General features: G+C 42.8%; 1 protein-coding gene across 1 annotated transcript in view; it reads right to left on the bottom strand.

The window, feature by feature from the left end:
• RAD18 (RAD18 E3 ubiquitin protein ligase) overlaps positions 1–20311 on the bottom strand; it is a 152808-nt gene that overhangs the window by 68630 nt on the left and 63867 nt on the right. Inside the window, exons 11-12 of the mRNA XM_066612984.1 lie at positions 10394–10531; positions 5798–5960 (exon numbers count right to left, since the gene is read on the bottom strand). Coding sequence (XP_066469081.1) covers positions 5798–5960; positions 10394–10531 — 301 coding nt within the window. The remainder of the gene's footprint in view (positions 1–5797; positions 5961–10393; positions 10532–20311) is intronic.

Genomic DNA, 20311 nt, shown 5'->3' with positions numbered 1-20311 from the left:
AAAGGTTCTTTCAGGAGGAAAATTATTGACTGATAAACACGAAGCAATTCCACCACAGACTTTCACAATATTTCAGCAAAACCTCATACAACAAAATAAGTTAAACTCTTAATCAGAGGGCAAGTTCTCTTGTGCAAGAGGAAGTGCTACCATTTATAAAGGCATCATAAATATGTTGTCTTGGATCCAGATTTACCATTCTGCTCACAGTGCTTCTTTCCATGCATGGAGGGAAAGTTGCATTCACAAAAAGACCCCTCCAACTCACACACAAACCTTTTCCATTCATAGGAGCTACCACAAGCGGAGTTACAAGTTCGGATCCAAGCCATTGATTTTGACGTTAACATAAATGAATTTAAGAAAAATTAATTATCACTGAGTAGTTACACTATTGATCATGTTTACAGACACAACCAAAGGATAACACATCCATAAACTATTCAAATCAAATCATGGAAGGAAACAAGGTTGACAGCTTTTTATGTTCTTGAACGTCATTTGTTTTTTCTCAGTACATCACATTCAGTCACTGTATCTGTAAATATAAGCAAATGTTCTAACTATTTCGAAATTTAAGAAGTCACTTATCTTCAGGGCATCACCAAAGAAAAAGAAAACCTCAAATGTTTCCAAACAGGAAAAATAATCAAGTATGGTTTACAAAAGATTGAAGACTGATTGTATAAATTAAATTATAAGAAATTCAGCGCTCACATGATAACCAGCTATTCTTTCCCAAAGGTCTATGTCTCAAGTTGTTCTGTGCTGTTTAACAGCTGCTATTTTGTTGTTCTGAAAGTGAATATTGCCATTTTGCTGTCCAACTGCATAAACTAAAGTATGAGTCAATTTAGGATTGAAAAGTTATTCTGGTAACAATTTTTTTCACAGCAAGATTACCACTAGCCACTTAACAGTGAATAAAACCTAGGGTCAAATAAGAAAACTGAGCAGGACAGGTTTTGAAAACAAAGGCTTAAAAGTAATACCAAGGGTACAACTTCTGAAACAGCACAAGAAAATAAATATCGGTTTTCATGAGCCCAAAGCAATCTATGCACCGAGGATGCTGCCTGCTGCCTCTCTGCATGCCCAGCGGGAGGGCAGGAGAGATAATTCTACTATCTCTCAGTGTCGTATGGTTCAGTCATCTAAAAATTTATGATGTAGATGCAGGAAAATGACCCAATCACAGAGGTGGATAGGCATTGGTCACTGCTATAAACTACCTCTTTCTGAAGGGATGAAGTTCTTTGCTGACTGCACACCTGTTTGCTTTCCCCCAAAGCATTGTTCTCCAAGGGCAAATTTTAATTGTATCAATGGCTCTGATGCATTTTCTCTTCTCTCTAAGAAGCATTCATGGGGGGATCTAGATGGAGACTGCGAAGGTGTCTCCACACAACAAAGTTCTGAAACAGATCAGCACCCAGCCACCCACCCATCCTCATGCAGTATTTTGCTCTTGATCAAAACCTCTCACTGGAGCAAATGGATGCTTCTCCTGTCCTTGGGCAAACAGCACTTGTGTGTGTGAGGGGGGAATCCATATCCGGGTAGTTGAGGACAGAGTTAAAGTCTCTCTATTCTATAATCCCACCATGGATCAGCTCACAAATGAGCGCTATTTACAGAAGAAAAATAAATAATACTTACATTGTGGGGCCAGTGACATGATTTAAGATTGGAGGATAGCAAATGTCACGCCTATTTTTAAAAAGGGAAAGAGGGGGGACCCGGGAAACTATGGGCCGGTCAGCCTAACATCCATACCGGGTAAGATGGTGGAATGCCTCATCAAAGATAGGATCTCAAAACACATAGACGAACAGGCCTTGCTGAGGGAGAGTCAGCATGGCTTCTGTAAGGGTAAGTCTTGCCTCACGAACCTTATAGAATTCTTTGAAAAGGTCAACAGGCATGTGGATGCGGGAGAACCCGTGGACATTATATATCTGGACTTTCAGAAGGCGTTTGACACGGTCCCTCACCAAAGGCTACTGAAAAAACTCCACAGTCAGGGAATTAGAGGACAGGTCCTCTCGTGGATTGAGAACTGGTTGGAGGCCAGGAAGCAGAGAGTGGGTGTCAATGGGCAATTTTCACAATGGAGAGAGGTGAAAAGCGGTGTGCCCCAAGGATCTGTCCTGGGACCGGTGCTTTTCAACCTCTTCATAAATGACCTGGAGACAGGGTTGAGTAGTGAAGTGGCAAAGTTTGCAGACGACACCAAACTTTTCCGAGTGGTAAAGACCAGAAGTGATTGTGAGGAGCTCCAGAAGGATCTCTCCAGACTGGCAGAATGGGCAGCAAAATGGCAGATGCGCTTCAATGTCAGTAAGTGTAAAGTCATGCACATTGGGGCAAAAAATCAAAACTTTAGATATAGGCTGATGGGTTCTGAGCTGTCTGTGACAGATCAGGAGAGAGATCTTGGGGTGGTGGTGGACAGGTCGATGAAAGTGTCGACCCAATGTGCGGTGGCAGTGAAGAAGCCCAATTCTATGCTTGGGATCATTAGGAAGGGTATTGAGAACAAAACGGTTAGTATTATAATGCCGTTGTACAAATCGATGGTAAGGCCACACCTGGAGTATTGTGTCCAGTTCTGGTCGCCGCATCTCAAAAAAGACATAGTGGAAATGGAAAAGGTGCAAAAGAGAGCGACTAAGATGATTACGGGGCTGGGGCACCTTCCTTATGAGGAAAGGCTACGGCGTTTGGGCCTCTTCAGCCTAGAAAAGAGATGCTTGAGGGGGGACATGATTGAGACATACAAAATTATGCAGGGGATGGACAGAGTGGATAGGGAGATGCTCTTTACACTCTCACATAATACCAGAACCAGGGGACATCCACTAAAATTGAGTGTTGGGCGGGTTAGGACAGACAAAAGAAAATATTTCTTTACTCAGCGCGTGGTCGGTCTGTGGAACTCCTTGCCACAGGATGTGGTGCTGGCGTCTAGCCTAGACGCCTTTAAAAGGGGATTGGACGAGTTTCTGGAGGACAAATCCATTATGGGGTACAAGCCATGATGTGTATGCGCAACCTCCTGATTTGAGGAATGGGTTAAGTCAGAATGCCAGATGTAGGGGAGAGCACCAGGATGAGGTCTCTTGTTATCTGGTGTGCTCCCTGGGGCATTTGGTGGGCCGCTGTGAGATACAGGAAGCTGGACTAGATGGGCCTATGGCCTGATCCAGTGGGGCTGTTCTTATGTATGTTCTTAAGTACATTTAGTTTAGTCCAGTGGTCTTGGACTAAGACCTCTCTTATGCCACAACCCCCAATAAATAAATAATTAAAATATAAGACTGGAGATCCATGGGCAATCCCACACACACACACACACCCCAAGACCTGAGCCAGCCTTAGGAGCTGCAGAGCACGACTGTAAGAAGAGGCTGTGTAGGATTGTATCAAGAACTCAGTTTTGATAAGGCAGTTAATACCATTATTGGATTGGATCCAAGTCCTGTCTTCCACAGGTTGCCACAATTCCACCAAATGAGATCCCATTGGGGTTGTGCCCCACAGGTTGAAGAACCCTGGTTTAATCCTTATATACAATGTTATAGAATTAATGTGACTATCTAAACAAGCAGTCGCTGCAAGAATGGCTGAACATTTGCCATTTTTTCCCAGTATTTCCTATTAATCACCTGCATATTTGAGTTTTCAAGCACGTTCACTGAGGCAAAACTTTCTTCATTCCAATAGCCAAATTGTATTTTACATAAAATATCATAACAATGGTCAGTTTTTTGATTGCACAGAGACTAACATTCTGCTAGCAAGAGATACTGAAACAATGCAAAACATCTGTTCCTGAAGCATGCTACCCATTTACATTTTCAAAAGCTGTTCTCAGAATGTACCAAAGTCTGCCAATTTCCCCCCTCAAATTCTTTTGCATACTTTACATTCTCAAGTGCCTATCTGCTTAATTATTTGTGCCTTTGTGAAAACAAACAGGAGAAGTCAAAGTGAGGTCATCCATGAAGCATGAATAAAGCAATCATGTGCACATGATGTCATCGTCCCCCCAAAGATACTAGGGACTAATTGTGCAATATGCATCCATGAAAAAGATGTGAACACTGAATGCTTAAGACCTTCACTACCCCTCTAAAACTATGACCTTCAATGTCATGTATGCAGAAGCAACATCTTAAAGGAGGGGGATTAAATTTAAGGACTTTTAAATCTAATAGTTTTCAGAGGAACTTCTTAATTTGCCTACAATTATACAGGAGGGCATTACTTAATGACAGGGATACTTTTCGCTGATCCCCATTGTTATGCGATTAAGTTGTTAAGATTCAGCCCAATCTATTGCCTTTGTTGTGTAAACAGACACTCCCTGCCAGACACTGGCTGGCTGCACAGGTTATTGGAGATAGATTGCATCTTCTTTGCATTAACAGCCTCTTTGTTGTGTAAACGGACACTCTGCAGCAGGCTGTGGGAGACCTGATTGCCTCATTAAGAGCCTCTTTGCTGCGCTTTGACCACCACTGTATACGCGGTCAGTTGTTAAGTAGACAATTGTTAAGCGACACACGCCTGTATTCTCAACAGGCTCTGAAATCCAATCCCAATGGAAAGAAGCTACTGGCTGAAATTCAAAAAAATTGCACAGCTAGTTCCAGGTACCCAAGGAGTTTGAGGTCTTGTTTCTAAAACAGCAACCTGTGATACCACAGGGTAACACACTTTGGAACCTGAAGGACATTCAGAAGCAGATTGTGATATGGCACAAGAGCCTGCTGTACAAAGAAAACAAAACCAAGAACATATTTAATAAGGTTCAGCCACTGTCACTGCCTTGACTGAAAAAGCTAACAGGATCAGCTGGGGTTTCGCCTTGGACAGGAGACTGGAAGCCTCCGGCTAGAGAGAAGGAATGTGGGCTGGCAAGAAATGACAACTTCATAAGAAGCCGCCAGAGGCATGTTTTACAGCTCCCTGTGGAAGCCTGGAAAGAGCAAGAGCTGTGCAACCAGGACAACGATTGTACTATAAAGGGAAGCATCTGGAGAAATGGAGGGTTCTATAAGTTACTTTCATAGAATAACATGTGTAAAAACCCCATTTGAAAAAAGGGGAGGTATGGTCAGCCTGCCTACGTAAACCACATTAAATCTATGAATCTTAAGTCTACAAGTAAGGCGATATATCAATACTGTAATTAATAAATAATCCACTTCATTGCCACGTGGTACTTCAATTCCCCATAATGAGAAGACCCACTGGTAAGGAGTTCTCATAGCATAGGAAATAGGCAGAGAAGTATACTGAAAGTGTCAGTCCCGTCCCGTCCCGTCCCGTCCCCCCCGGTGAGGAAAGGCAGGAAAAGAGCAACAGGTGCATATGATGGGAAGATGAGTCAGAAATCAGGATCAGGCTGCATCTTGCAAGTTTTAGGCAAGTAAGAACAAGAGAAGGAGATGTAGGCAAAAGGGGCTGGAATAGGGAACGTGCTAAGTGGATTACAAGACCGAGAGGAGAGCTAGGACAATGCCGTACAGCAGATCTATTGTGGTTCAACATCATGGAGTGTCATATATTGAGATTAGGCTTTATTTTAGCCATAGAAAAAAACATGTCCCTGAAGTTACTCTATATACAGACAGGACAAAACATCTCATCATTTTAAGGGTCTGTCATCACATATGTAGCAATTTCAATTGCAATGGACATTTGTAAAATTTTGTCACCACGGAGCACGAGAATAAAAGGAAAGTTTGGAGGGAGGGAATGGAGAATTCCAGAAAGGTCTTCAACAAACCTGTATGAAGATTCAGGTGACTGAGAGAGCCTTGGTTCCTGCTTTGTCCTAACTTCAGACAAATCAAGGGATAGGTTTCTTCCACAGTCCAGAGCTTCCATTTTGCATGGCTGATTTTTAAGGGACTCCCAGTTTGCATGTCCTTCCACACTCATTTTTTCTCCTAGCAGAGAAAGCATGACCCAAACAAAGGTTAACTTTACCTAGGTTTCAAATGATTTATACTGTAAGATACTTGTGTTCCCCTGAATACATTCACTAAGCAAACATTGTTCTTCTGTGCACACTGCACGGCCCTTTTAAAATCCATCCCTTTGAAATTACTTTCCATCTCAATAATTGGCCAGTTCCACCAGTGAGCACAGCAAGCTGCCAAAACAATCACTGGTGGCCACAGATGCAGGCCAGCAGTGAGGCCTCTGTCCACTGGCCCAAGCTGAATCAAGTAGTAGGGGTGGGCGGTGTAAGGGAAAGGGGTGTTTCTGGGAGAGAAGGCAGGAGGGGGTGGATTGGACAGCAATGGCACACGCCAGATTTTATCCCCTCCATTTCTTCTCTTCGGACATACACCACCAAAATAGGTGCTGTATATCTGAGAAGACCCATTGCCGCTTACTCAGGCAGCCAACCAAGGGGTATGAAGAAAATATTTTTGCTTACCTTCTAGAGGCTGTCCAAGTGCCCCCCCCCCATACACATACACACACCCCCACACACAATATGACGCAGCATGCACCCTTTGGCACATGTGCATCAAAGCTGGTGGTGGGGTATAGAACTGAGGCAACAGAGTAATAGATAATTGAAAACAATTATCAGCTGTATTCAACAATTTATGTGCAAACTCTAAAGTGTGCTCTAAAGATGCCTTCAATGAAAGAGGAAGGCATTTCCGTTTGTGTGAAGGAGAGTCTCCAACTTTCTGTCAATTCCTGCTACAGCACCCTGTACAGTTTTTCTGAAACATTCCATGGTGTCATGGAGGATCTAACATTCGCCTCCACCTGATTGTTGTTGTGTCATGAATCTGACAAGCTGATTGCTAATTAGAAAAATGCGTTGAGCCTTGTGGAAAATGAAATTGATTTGCACTGGACATTTGCTTGCCTTCCTACTCATGTGTAGGTGACCATGCCACATTCCATTTTGAAGGGCAGGAACGTAACACTACCATTTTGTGAGGAACGTAACACTACTAATCTGATAAAGGCAGACCCTAAAAACACTCCAGAAGGAAATCTCCCCAGCTGACAAATGTATACAGCCATATAGAAAGTGAAACTGAGCCTCACATGCACTGTTCCTCATGAGTAAGCAACTGTGCCTTTGACAAGTAAAGGGGAATGCAAGGCCACCAGAATGGTCTTGACCCAATGACAATGGAGCTCAACAAATGCTCTACAAGGCGCTCCCCACCATAGTAGAAAGGATAAAAACAGAGGCTTGAGCTGGTAAGGTGAAACTTTTTTTTTAAAGTCTCGTAAAGCTAGGAGGGTCCCAACAGAGCGTCATTTTAAAAGATGGTCCCCAGTGCTAAAAGGTTTGGGAACCACTGCTCTAGGAGCAAAGTTTCAGGGTACAGGGAGCTGCAAAAGGAAGCATTCATGGAAGCTAGGATCCAAATCCACACAATCTATATAGAATATTTACAGCTTGTGGCAAATCATCATAATGCATATTTTATAAAATTTGAGCCAAGAAAGAGATTCTTTTCTGAACTTGTCCAGCCAATTTATCATTAAACTAGGATAAATCAGAAGGCCAAGAACAGTGGATCTCGCTTACTTAGGTTCAAATGATTCATTCTGGAAGGGAAGAAACAAGTAATCTCTTGCTTGCTGTAATTACTAACATTCGAGAATATAACAGTAGAATACTTCTACAAGTATTCTGACATTATGGGTATTGTTTTATACGAGGAAAATCTGTGCATTTACAGTATGGGGAGGTGGAGGGCCTACTACATGGGTATGTCTACTAGGTAATTGCAAAAGGGACCAGTGGCAGGAGCCCATTTTATTGAAGGTCCAAACTGATCTATTGGGCATAAATAGAGAGCTTTGCTCGAAGAGACTGAGAGCTCAATCCTGAGCTCTTACCACAAGCACTGAGTGTCACAAATGTGCTGTAAGGCACGTCTGCAGCGCTCAGTGCCAGCTGGTGCTGGGCTAGCGCCAGTGGACCGCCGCTGCTCCACAGCTGCCCGAACCGCTAGGCGGCAGAGAAGTAGGTGGGGGTGTGAGGGGAGGTGGGGAGGATGCATTTTGGGCTCAGGACTGGGCTGTCCAACATCTACCAAAAGAAGCTGCTGAAGTGGTCACCACTGTAATGTAAGCACATTATGCTTTTTACCATCAATGCAATCTGTTGTAAATTGAATAGTATGACCCCAAGGTTACTTTATAACAAAGTCATTTTGTTATGTTATTTAATATATTAATGGGTTTCTAATTCTGCAGAACAATTCAATTCAGACTGCAGAGACAGGCTAATACGTCATTAAGTTTGGGGTTCTTCCATCCAGTTAGAGTTCTGAAATGCAAAGGGAGACAACTAGCGCAGGACAGGCTAAAGGCAGAAATTTTTGACTCTTGGAACCATTTCAAGCTTGCTTGGCTTCAAGAGTTGTGCAAGATGTCAACAATGTGGTTCAAAAAGCATCTTGAAATTTCCATTTATTTTAATTCACAAGAGGTCAAGAGCCGCTGACAGGCCAAGAAAGCAATCTTGTTAACTTGAGAATGGCTGAGATTTAGACAGCCTAAATGATGCTGATTGCCAGCATGAGAAGTGCAAGGAAATTTTCCAAAGATACCATCAAAATGGTCTATCCAGAAATGAGGTGAAAAATAATAACTGTTAACCCTTTGTGTTACACAGGAGAGTGTTGATAAGAAACTTGAGCCACCTTCTCCCCATGGTATGTGATGTAGGGAAAAAAGAGTGTACAGTGTTGTGCAAACTAATCCTGGTCACTAACTCGTTCGCACGAGTTAGTGCGAACAATTTCAGCTTTTAGGAAAATGAAAGTGCTGCATAATGCCCCCACATCCCTCCTTCCTCAAATGATGCTTGGCCTCTGCTCTCACCTCCAAAACCAGCACTTCCTTAAACATAGGATAAAGAGCACTGACAGGTCATCAGCTGTTCAAAACCTTGCGCAATAGACTGGGATGGCCCTGGCTATGCCTTAAAACTAAGAAGGGGACGTGCAAGGATTAAGTGACACTTAATCCTTGCATGTTGTTGATTATGACAAGAAATTGGCTGAAAGATGTGCAAGCCAGGAGGAAAAACAGAAGCTGTAATCAAAGCGGCTTAAATTTCAGATGCAAGCAAAGAGAAGTAAAAAAAAAACTGAAACAGAAGGAATTGGATAGACAGGAACCAAAACACTTTTTAGGAGGTGAAAAAACTCTTTGTAGTTTTGATTAATTACTGGGATGGAGGAAGGCAGGCGGGCAGGTGACTCTATCTGATTTGGTTGAAAGTAAAATGTTAAAGAGAAACACACAGTGAATTGCACTAAAATAATAATTTAATTAATGTGCATGTATTACTTTAGCCACTCCCAATTCCATATGCAGCATCTCCCGCTGACAAGTGCATGATCAAGAGCATTAAGAGACTGAACTGTTTTTCTTGGCAATTATTGCTGCTCAGCACTAAACAACGGAACTTGAATTCAGGGGCGGGCTGGGTACTCTTCCAAATTTTAACTAAACCATACCATCAAACCACAACACACACTTGAGGACCCATCCTAGCTTGTGTGTCCCATCAGCAGGGCGCAGAAGTGCCTGCCCAATTCAAGGACTAGCAAGACATAAGGAGTTAAGAACATAAGAAGAGCCCTGCTGGATCAGGCCAAAGGCCCATCTAGTTCAGCTTCCTGTATCTCACAGTGGCCCACCAGATGCCTCAGGGAGCACACAAGACAACAAAATACCTGCTATACCCTTGCATTCTCAAGTAGCTTACTTTTAAAACCAGGAGGCTGCACATACTTATCACGGCGTGTAACCTGGAATGGACTTTTCTTCTAGAAATCTGTCCAATCCCCTTTTAAAGGCATCCAGGCCAGGCATCATCACCCCATCCTGTGGCATTTAACAGGACCAGTTACATGCTGGGTAAAGAAATATTTTCTTTCATTTGTTCTAACTCTCCTGATGCTCAGTTTTAATGGATGCCCCCTGAGGATCCAAGTCAGTGCTTTAACATGCTCACTTTTGCCAACAGAGAGGAATTCTAATGAAATGTTACCAATGGTAGATCTTTCTACCAGAAGAAACTCATGTACACACCCTACCACGGAACCAAGGGCAGCTTTAGACAGACAGTTTGGAATTAATACACAAAATGAAGCTGGGCAAGTGTTTAAGGCTGCAATACACATTTACCTGGCCACAGTTCCACTGAACTCAATGGGGCATTCTTCTGAGCAGACTTGCATAGGATTGCGTGGTAAGAAACCTAATGAAGTGAGACTCGCAGAAGCTGAGAGACTCATGGAAACATTTCATTCCTTTATCAATGAAATGATACAACACATTAGCTCAGAACTCAAGTAGTATCTTAATCAACATTCCATACCAGTCTCTCCCGGAACATCTTCAGCTGTTGCTTCTTCCTGCTCTGGCTCTTCCACTTCTTTTTTGATTTTAGTTGCTGTTTTCTTCCGCTTAGTCACTTGGTCAATTAAACGCTGGAATTCAGCTTTGTGTTTCTTCCCTGAAACACCAAATTACGCTCATACATAAGAAGCAAACTGAATGCATAAAGATACCATTACTACAACAAGGGCTCAAAGATTCATTCCGCAGTACGATGCCTATAATTACTGTATCATTCACTTAGCATTCCTACAGCATCTTCATTTAAACTGATACACAGTAATTCAGCTGAACAACTCTGCCAAGTTTTGTTATTAACAGCCCCATTCTTAAAATGATGGAAAAGGGAGACTGAAGGCACAATCCTGAAGTGCCCTTAGGCCAGCACAAGTCTCTTCTGCCAGCCCAGGAGGGTCGCAAACATGCCATAAAGTATACTGCCTCCATTAGAGTCCAGGAGGCCAGCGCAAGGACATGCACCAGCCTTCCCGTGCTGACATGGGCCCTGAGTCAGGTGAGTTTGTGCCGGCCTTTTCAGGCTGGCGTGGGAATCTGGGGGGCATGGGGAGAGGGGGGAGGAGGTGAGAAGGAGGTGAAAAGGAGGCGCTTCACGGCAGAGGAGGAAGGGTGGCGGGCAGTCCCATGGGCGGCCAGGAAGTGGGAGGCAGGGCCAGGATTCAGCACTTATGCCAGATCCTCGCCCTGTTCCCAGGGAACCTGGGCAGCCCCGGGCTGCTCAGATTTGTGCCACCTCTATCGGTGGCAAGGATCCAAGTAGTCCCACTGGGGCTCCTGCAATGTTACCCGGGATAAGGGGAATTATTTCCCCTTACCCAAGGCTGGCCTGCAGTCAGCCCCAATTTGCGCTGGATACAGCGTAGGCATGCCACCCGGCCTGTTCCAATGCAAATTAGGATTAGAGTTCTTGGCACAGCAGGAATTTGAATCCATAAAGCGGATGCTTAGCTGCATAAAGTATGCACTTGTACATGTTAATACCCATATTTGGGTTGCAGTCAGGACCATGTGAGTAGCCAACTAGTGAGTAGCAGTTGGCCAATGGTGAGTACCAGAATGGAAAACTGCATCTGCACCAGCCAAGGGAACTGGCTTGTGTGAGTATGTTGGTGTCTGCACAGATGGTTCTATCCCTGGTATTAGTCATGGGCAAGGACAGGCAACTCAGGCAACTGTGCATGGGGGAAGAAGCAAGAACACCGGTCAAGCTACTGGAGTAGGGAGTGAGCAACTGCTCCACCTGTACCCTTTACGGAGTTGCAGCTCACAGGAATTATAATTACCTCAGGCTGTAAGTTGTCTTAAATAGTTATCAGAAAGCATGTTTGGAAGAGTAAAGAGAAGATAAAATTGTATTTTACAACCTTGCCTTTCATTCATCAGTCATTCTCAGAGAGAAAAACATTTCATAAGCAGTGTTTGTTTTGTTTGTTTTAGTGTTTCCCAAAATGCTCGATTTTGTCTCTGGAAAAATGGTTGTGTGTGGAAGAAACCTTGACGGTGGGGGTGCAGAAAATCTGTTTTCATTCTGTTTTTCCAGGACTTCACTTCCCTAATCACAATCAAGCAGTTATAACACAAGCCCTGCACAGCTTATCTCCCATCCCCTCCTGCTCTCTGATGGTGAGCAGTTTAGGTCTTATAGCTTGGCAGCAGCTGTAGCAATATTAGCATTCTGTTCCTTGTCAACAGAACAGGGCACTCCTAGACAGGCAAAGCTTTTCACCAGTCTGCACTTCTTGATCCAGCTGGAACAGATTTTTGAAAGGCTCATAAGATGCCATCCAAGGGAATCTTTATTAACATTTGTATCCCCCTCCCAAGTACTTGAAAATGCTCAACTTCACAATATCGCTGTGCAGTAGGCAAGAGAAGGAGAGGGCTTCCCTAGCATGGCTGAACAGAGATCTGTATCTTGGTTCCCCCAGATCTAAGCCCGCCGCATCACCAAGAGCAGGTACAGCAGTGAGAATGCTGCTGATGTGCCATTGCTAGGATCAGGTTTCGGTGCTTAAGCCTCATCCGAAGAGCTGTAGTAACTTGCAGCCAGATCAAATGGGATCAGGTTTTAAAATCAGCCTTGCAAAATGTTGATTCATTGTTAGATTTTCCCTTCCCTGTAGATCAAGGTAGCGTCCATGAGATTCACAGTCAATCTCCCATTTAGGAACTAACCAAATCCAAGCCCACTTCACTTGAGCAGAGCTGCTGCATCATTAATATTGCTTCAGATCATACCTGTAGCCCAAATGCTCATCTAGGGGCTAGGTGCCCACTCCTGCTGTATGTTCCCTGCTTTGCTAAGGGAAGACAAGGGAAAGAGACCTCAAATTGAGTTGGATGCACAGTGCGCCCTACCTCCCTTTCTGCTAACTGTCTGAAGCTCAAAGAGGCACAAGAACGGGGCACTGCATGAGACACACCATTTATCAAGGAGGCACTCGATCCAACAGGGAAAGCTACTTATACCAAGTGAGTAGGCACGTGACAAATTACAAAACACATGTAAATAAAAGATATCTACAGTGAAATCTTTTAAAGGAAGATTGACATATACAACTCATACATCAGAACTGTCCCTTTCTCTAAACAGCATCATCATTTTATGTAACTAGAACACCCAGTGAACAAGTCTATAATCCTTGTTATAATTCCCCCCAAGTTCTTTGTTGCCAAGAGGATTTTACGAGCAGCAGATCTGTTGTCAAACACTTCATTTGTGGCAGGACGCATCTGTTAGTTCAGATATAAAGGAAGAAGAGTGTCCATTCCATTATATAATAAATTATATTCTAATTTTAATTTAATTAAGTTGTAATTATAAGTATATAATATATAATTATATAATTATAATTATATTATAATTATTATTACTACTACACAGGCCTTAAAAAACTTTTTTAGTTGCCAAGGATGTTTGAACAAATTTAGGATATTTTTGGAGCTCATTTTGTTATTGTAAAAGTTAGGCCTCTTCTTGGGTCTGTTTGGCATGCTGAATCCAAAAATGCCATGGTTTCCTCATGAGAAAGCTGCTTGATTCAGTATATAAAGTGGCTATGCCATACCCCCAAAACTAGAGCCAATCAGCCAAAACTGATGCCATTTTTGGATTCAGCACACCAAACAAACTCAAGAATAGGCCTAAACTTTTACAATAACAAAATGTGTGTAGGCCTCTGTTGCTGTGCTGGTAGTTGTGGTGGTGGTTGTTATTATCAAGAAATATTAAATGCCAAACTATGTGAATAATTTCTGATAACTGGTGATTCAAATCATCAAGAATTGTCTACTTCAGTTGTGTTAATAGAGTGCTTATGACTTTAAATGTAGAGGACCAGCTTCTGTCATTTTGACAATTTCAAAGCCAGGGATGGGCCGTGACTACAATAACTCAGACTTGAGTCTCAAAAGCATGGTTTTTTTTTGCAACTCGTATCGGCTCAAGTCACACATATCAAAAACTTGGGCACTGACTCAGGACTCAGGGGTTTTACCCTAAAAATGAAAAGACTCAAATAGACTTGAGTCAACGTTCGCTCTGTTTCATGTATGTGCTTGCTTCCTTTATTTTCACAACTCCTTTTCCGCAACTCTACTTGTTTCTCAAAAAGGACTCAGACTCGAGACAAAATGATGCAAAAAATGGCTCTGAAGTCAAGGGAAGTGTGGAGACTCAAGACTCAACTTAAAGAAGTGGCTCCAGCACATCCCTATTGAAAATTCTGGGATATCCAGATTTCCCATTTTGCACCTGCTCTCGGAGAACTGGCTATGAGGATATCCCCTATCCTTCCCCTTGGTTTCGACTTCTGTCATGACATGGAGTCATGACTTAAACATGATTTAAAACAACAATCAGGGCCAAAAGCAGCCCTGTTGTACCACCAGGTATCAGGTAATAGACACTGTACCATACCATCAGGTATCAGAATCCTTAGGCATGGGCTCAATATATGTTTGCTAGCTGCTTTGAAATAAACAGCTGGACACAAGCATAAAAATGTTAAACAACTTTATCTTCTCAGTTCTCACGATTTTAAGAAGCAACAACTGCAGTTGACTCCAGCAGGTTGTTAAATTCTGAAGGCAGCGTTTCCACTAATTAAAGTTTAGCATTTACCATTTCCATGAAAATTGTAAACAAACATGTACATCAGCTGTGGCTTTCCAGCAATATGTCTCCCTTTGCCTGGTCTAGACTACAAATAAATTAGAATGGATTCTATCCAAATATCTTATTTACATAAAAATCCTTAATGTTTTTGAAGCACCAATTCTGGCACCACCAAGTTATTTTAACAACATACAAATGAATCTGTTATAGACGCAAACGTTCACTATTCTTTCAAACACAATGTGCCTCCCAAAGAGATTTCCCTTGTTTAAACTGTGGCAAAGTGTTGTGAGGAGGGAAAAAACTGGATCTTCTTCCTAGTTACATTGCTGATTGCTCAAAAAGGATAGTTTAATATCTTCTTCTCTGCTTCCTTTTGAAGGCACTATAGACGTGGAAAGCTAAAATGTCCCAAACTCATTACAAAATTGTGCGCCCTAAGAAAGGCAAACCTAAGATCATGTTAGAATGAATGTTACAGTTAAAAGAAAAAAAAAGAGGTCCACATCTTTCGATAAAAACTTTATAGTGCAAAAAACTCTTGATCCTTCAGAGGCCACCTGATTCTCACAATGATCACTAACTTTGAGGCTGCAAGGATTCAATTGGCCTTTTCAAATTGCTAGCTTTCATGTCTTAACTTCTATGTTATAGTAAAAGTACAGCAGCTTACACCTTCATCCTGAAATAACAAGTTTTTGTTTTCTACGGCTTTCTACTCAGGGTCAAAATAGACATGTGGGGCACCCACATGATGTTACCTATGTGTCCAGACCATTCATATACACATTGGGGAGGGGGGCGGGGGAAGTCCTAAGCTGTATACAAAAAGGAGTGCGTGGAAAAAGACAATGAAGCGCAACATCCTGCTCAGCTTACCTTACTGCTCTCTATCACTTGAAGCAATTTTCTTTATGTCCAGTTCACTTCCAGTACAGAACCAAGTTGAGGGAAAAAGTTCTTAAAAGCAGCACAGCATGATGAGGAAAGGCAGGAGACACAGGGCACATTCCTCTACCCTCCTCTGCACACTCCTTTTTGTATTAAGAGACGCCTCAACCCCCACTTTATATGCAAATAAGGCAAACACATACATACATGTGATTGTCTGGCTTGGCCCTGTCAGCAAGGGGAGGACCCAATATTATAGTAACACTAACTATCCTGCTGACTGGGCAAAGAGGCACTTTCTCAGTGGATGCTCCTCTTAACTTTAGCAAGGAGAGAGTAACTGTCCCACTTCACCCCAGCACAGTGTCTTTCCTAGTGGCTATTTGCTGGTGTCTCTTATGCATCTTTTTAGATGCAAACATCTTTTTAGATTATGAGCCCTTTTGGGACAGGGGGTCATTAGTTATTTGATTTTCTCTATAAACCACTTTGTGAACTTTTTTGGGTTGAAAAGTAGTATATGAATATTCTTAAGAATGATTTTTCCTTTTTGTATTTTAACCTTAGCAATACCCAAGCAATATTTTTATTTGCGTTGTTGCACATAGTATTCAGGTGTTCGGGTTGTTTAAGGTCCTCTCTCTCTCTCTCTCTCTCTCTCAGAGAGGAGAATGAAGCATACAAAAAGAGAAAAAACCGCACACTCCCGCAAGTTCAAAATAGTGAGCTGTTGAACTTCTAAGCCATTCAGCGAGATATCATCATCCTTTTACCTTTTGTTCATAGGACTAAATACTGATGATCCAAGGTTTCTAGCTGTAGTGACGCACAAACCAGACAAAGGGAAAGCAGGTGAACTGGCAATAATAGGTCCCATTCACCAAACACTCACCCTGTACAATCTCCATTCTTTTCAAATTGTGTTTAGCAGAAGGCTGAAGATGTACCTGATAAATTATACCCACAGAGCTCAACAATTGTTACAGTAAGAAAGGAAGCTACTCAGACTCTAAAAGCAAGGCTTCTCCTTTGCGCTTGGAGGGTTAAAACGAAAAAGAATGAATGTCCAGAATAGTAAGGTACAAAGTAATAAGATCACCCCTTCTCAAGGGTTAAATGATACCTTTCACATACCTCAGACTGCCCTTGACATTGATGCACACCCAACTGTGAATTATTCACAAGTTCTCATAACACAGATGCTCCCAGGTGAGCTTTTCAGAACATGAATAATACGTGCACATGGGGCAAATTTGTTTTGCAAGCTGGGAACACGTGCAGTGGACCATGGCATAGCTCGATGGTTTGCCAAAGAATGAAGGAGGAATCAAGGGGGAAGGTGAAGCAAGAAGGATGCTACTGTGGGGATAAAAATAGGAAAGTAGAATCAAAAATAAAAAGCAATTCACTGATCCTTAGCCAGTCATATGACTAGGCCCAAACCATAAGTCGTTACTATGCACAGAGAAAGGAGACAGAAGGTAAGGAAATTCTTACAGGGAATGGGGGAATATGATGGTGCAAGGAGGGAGGGAGGGATGTGGGGAAATGAGGGTTTGCTAGAGCAGGAACTCAAGCTGGAAAACTAGGGGTTTGTGGTGACAAGAAGAGAGGGAGGGAGAGGAGAGAAGAGCTAGGAGGAGAGACCAAAAGTTATTGAACTTACAAACACACACCCCACTCAAATTTACATATAGGAGGAAAATGACAGAAGCAGTGAGCATGTCATCAATTTGACGGCACACAGGACAAGGAAAAGGGTCAGCGATGAGGCTGTGCAAAGACCACATTTACCAATCAGTTTCTGCTGATGCACGCGCAAAGCATTGCAGGCACTGCTAAGCTTGGTTGTCCAGGGCTGGGTTGAAAACAAAAGCTGGAAAGGGCTTGAAAACAAACCCAGTGGCTAGGCTGTAGCTGATTTCAAGACGGGAAGTAGGGCAAGGGAGTCGAAGCTGCTTTCCTAAGAGAAGGAGCCTCCTTGTGTCTCCAAGGCCCTGCCAAAGGCTTCTTAGCTGCACTTTTGGTTTTTTGAAAAAAACAGAAGTACGTCTTAGTTGCCTCCCACAGGCGTTCTAAGACACAGGGACGCCACGTGCAACCTCCCTGCACTTCAGAACACCCTCCAGGCATGACCGAAGCACAACTCCAGCCACATTCAGAGGGTACAGGTCAGGCTTTAATGCGAATTGGGCGCCCATGTTGAGTCGAATCCGCGGAAGTAAAATCCGCAGATGACAAGGTCCAACCTGTAGCTTCTTTTCAGAATTGGGTGGCATCACCAAGTTCATGGAGACTGCTTCTCCTTGACCTATCTGCTATTTCCAAAAAATGGGATTGGGATATTCAAAAGAGAGAGCGCAGAGGAGGAGGAGGAGGAGGAAAAAATTAGAACAACACAAAATTTGCTTATACATAGCACACATACCCAGTCTTATCTAAAACAAAGAAATGCAACTTAAAAAGTGATGTAAAATAATAAAAAGCAGTATCTTCAATAGCAAATGCAATAATAAAAATGCATGCAATGCAACAGGATGCAAAAGGGACAATAATAATAACTGCAACGCAGTAACGTCCTGGATGCAATAACCCAAGGGCCTTATTACATTCTGGCTTTCGGAGTTCGATGACTTAGAGTGCATATAGTCAAACAGAGTCTTGACCCCGAGATCTTTAGTGGGAAAGGCCCTTCAACACAGTCCAGGCCCTTCAAGAGATCAAGGCAACAGAGTCCTCTGCAGGAGAACCGCCAAATTCAATGCTGAAGGAGCCTTAGGGTGCAATCCTAACCCCTTATGTCAGTGCTTTCCAGCCCTGGCATAGCAGTACCAATGGGACATGTACTGCATCCTGCAGTTGGGTGTCACTCATAGTGGCCTCCTCAAAGTAAGGGAATGTTTGTTCCCTTACCTCCGAGTTTCATTGACCTTATGTCAGTGCTGGAAAGCACTGACATAAGGGGTTAGGACTGCGCCCTTAGTTCTTCAAACACGACAGATTCAAGAGCATTTCCCTCTCTGCGGAGAAAGAAACATGAGAAGCACTGACAAGCATGTCAACCAGCAAACAAACAAAGAATTCCCTCTCTCCCTCTCCTGCAAGGGGTAAGCCTAGAACTAAGCCAGACCTCGGTGCTTGAGCATTTGATCAGAAAGAGGCATCAGGACCAGATAGTGACCCAGCAGGTTGCTACAACAACCTGTGTTGTTGTAGCAAAACACACAAACATCAGCCACTCCCCTGCTGTAGCATTTATTTTTTATACTATTAGTAGTAGTTATAGTAGTTGGCAACCTTCAGTCTTGAAAGACTATGGTATCGCGCTCTGAAAGGTGGTTCTGGAACAGCGTCTAGTGTGGCTGAAAAGGCGTTTGTTTAGCTCGGTATCGAGAGAAAGAGTGTCGGAGATCGTTGAGCCAAGGTACACAAAGTCATGGACAACCTCCAGTTCATGCAGAGAGATTGTAATGCAGGGAGGTGAGTCCACATCCTGATCCATGACCTGTGTTTTCTTAAGGCTGATCGTCAGTCCAAAATCTTTATACTATTACATGCTGCAATTCTATAACACCTTTCTGCCTTTGCTAAGGCACCCACGTAAGGTCGACAACACAAACAAATCCAAAAAAAAAAAAAGGTAGAGTTGTCATCAGCGTGTGAACCATCAATAGTCTGAGACAAGAGGTTCATGGTCTAGAGCTTCTTTTTTTTTTTTACCCTTCCTTCAGAGCACATAGATTTGAGATCCTGGGAAGGTGGGAAAACTTAACAGATTTCTCAGACCGAAGGTCGTCTTTTCTAGAAGAGAAGACATGAGATCTCTCTCCCCCCCCCCTTGGTACCTCAGCTCAAAGATCTTTGTTATTTTAAAAAATTGACAGGTTTAGATTCCAATCAAGACTCCATGCTAACCCTATGGACAGAGGTGTTTGCTTCCAGAAAGTAAGATAGGATTACAGCCTAAGTTTTACTGAACACAGTGGGCTTACTTCTGAGTAAAATAAAAAGCACTGTTTCTCAAACACCTCTACCTATGGAGTGTCATGCTTCTGAAAGTGTACACAAAAGCACCCCCAGTATCATTCAGCATCAGCTATGAAAGAACTTCCTAACCAAGCCACAAAGAGTTTTAACTAAGGACATGAAAGTTCAGTTTGGCCTGATCCAACAGGGCTCTTCTATGTTCTTACGAAGGTCCCTTTGCAAGTCTCTGTCAACAAACCTACATCAGCAACCATTTCAAGTGACCGCTAAGATGGGAAAATGGGGCAGGGGAAGGCATAAAATAATTTGAAGCACTAAGACCCAGAGGGAAATTTTTGTTAAGTGTGCTTTCCAGAGCTGCTATTCTATTTATGCAGTTTGTATCCTCACTTTACCTCATCACAAAGATTGTCATTTCTTTTTGTTTTTGTTATTTACTCTCCAGAAAAAAATTCCTATATATACTTTTGACAGCCATCTCAAGTTAACAAAAATTCTATCTGCCTCTGAAACACACAGGGCAGAGCCACGCATTAGGAACTTCTCAAAATCAGACTATAAATCAAGGTTAGATTTTCTCCTATCTTATTCCTCACGTGCCTACTTTAAAACACAAGCCAGAGCAGTTGTTATTTCAACGTCACTTCCAATTTGAGCAATGAGCTGGGAAGGGAGGAAAAACCTGGCCTGGCAGCACAGTGGGACTAAAGAGAGTCTGCCTGCCAAATGCAAGATGCTGGCAAGGGAACTGGACCGAGGGCCAAATTCACTAGGGAAACAGGTTCAAGCATTATGGTATCTTAATAAATAAGAGCACATTCTTGGCTATATTTGGGACACTGATTCCAAATAAGGCATCAGTTTTGCCCTATCAGCTCCAGTTTT

This window comes from Tiliqua scincoides, chromosome 2, assembly GCF_035046505.1.
Source record: "Tiliqua scincoides isolate rTilSci1 chromosome 2, rTilSci1.hap2, whole genome shotgun sequence".
NCBI classification, from domain to species: domain Eukaryota; kingdom Metazoa; phylum Chordata; class Lepidosauria; order Squamata; family Scincidae; genus Tiliqua; species Tiliqua scincoides.
This window is presented reverse-complemented; position numbering and strand designations above follow the sequence as displayed.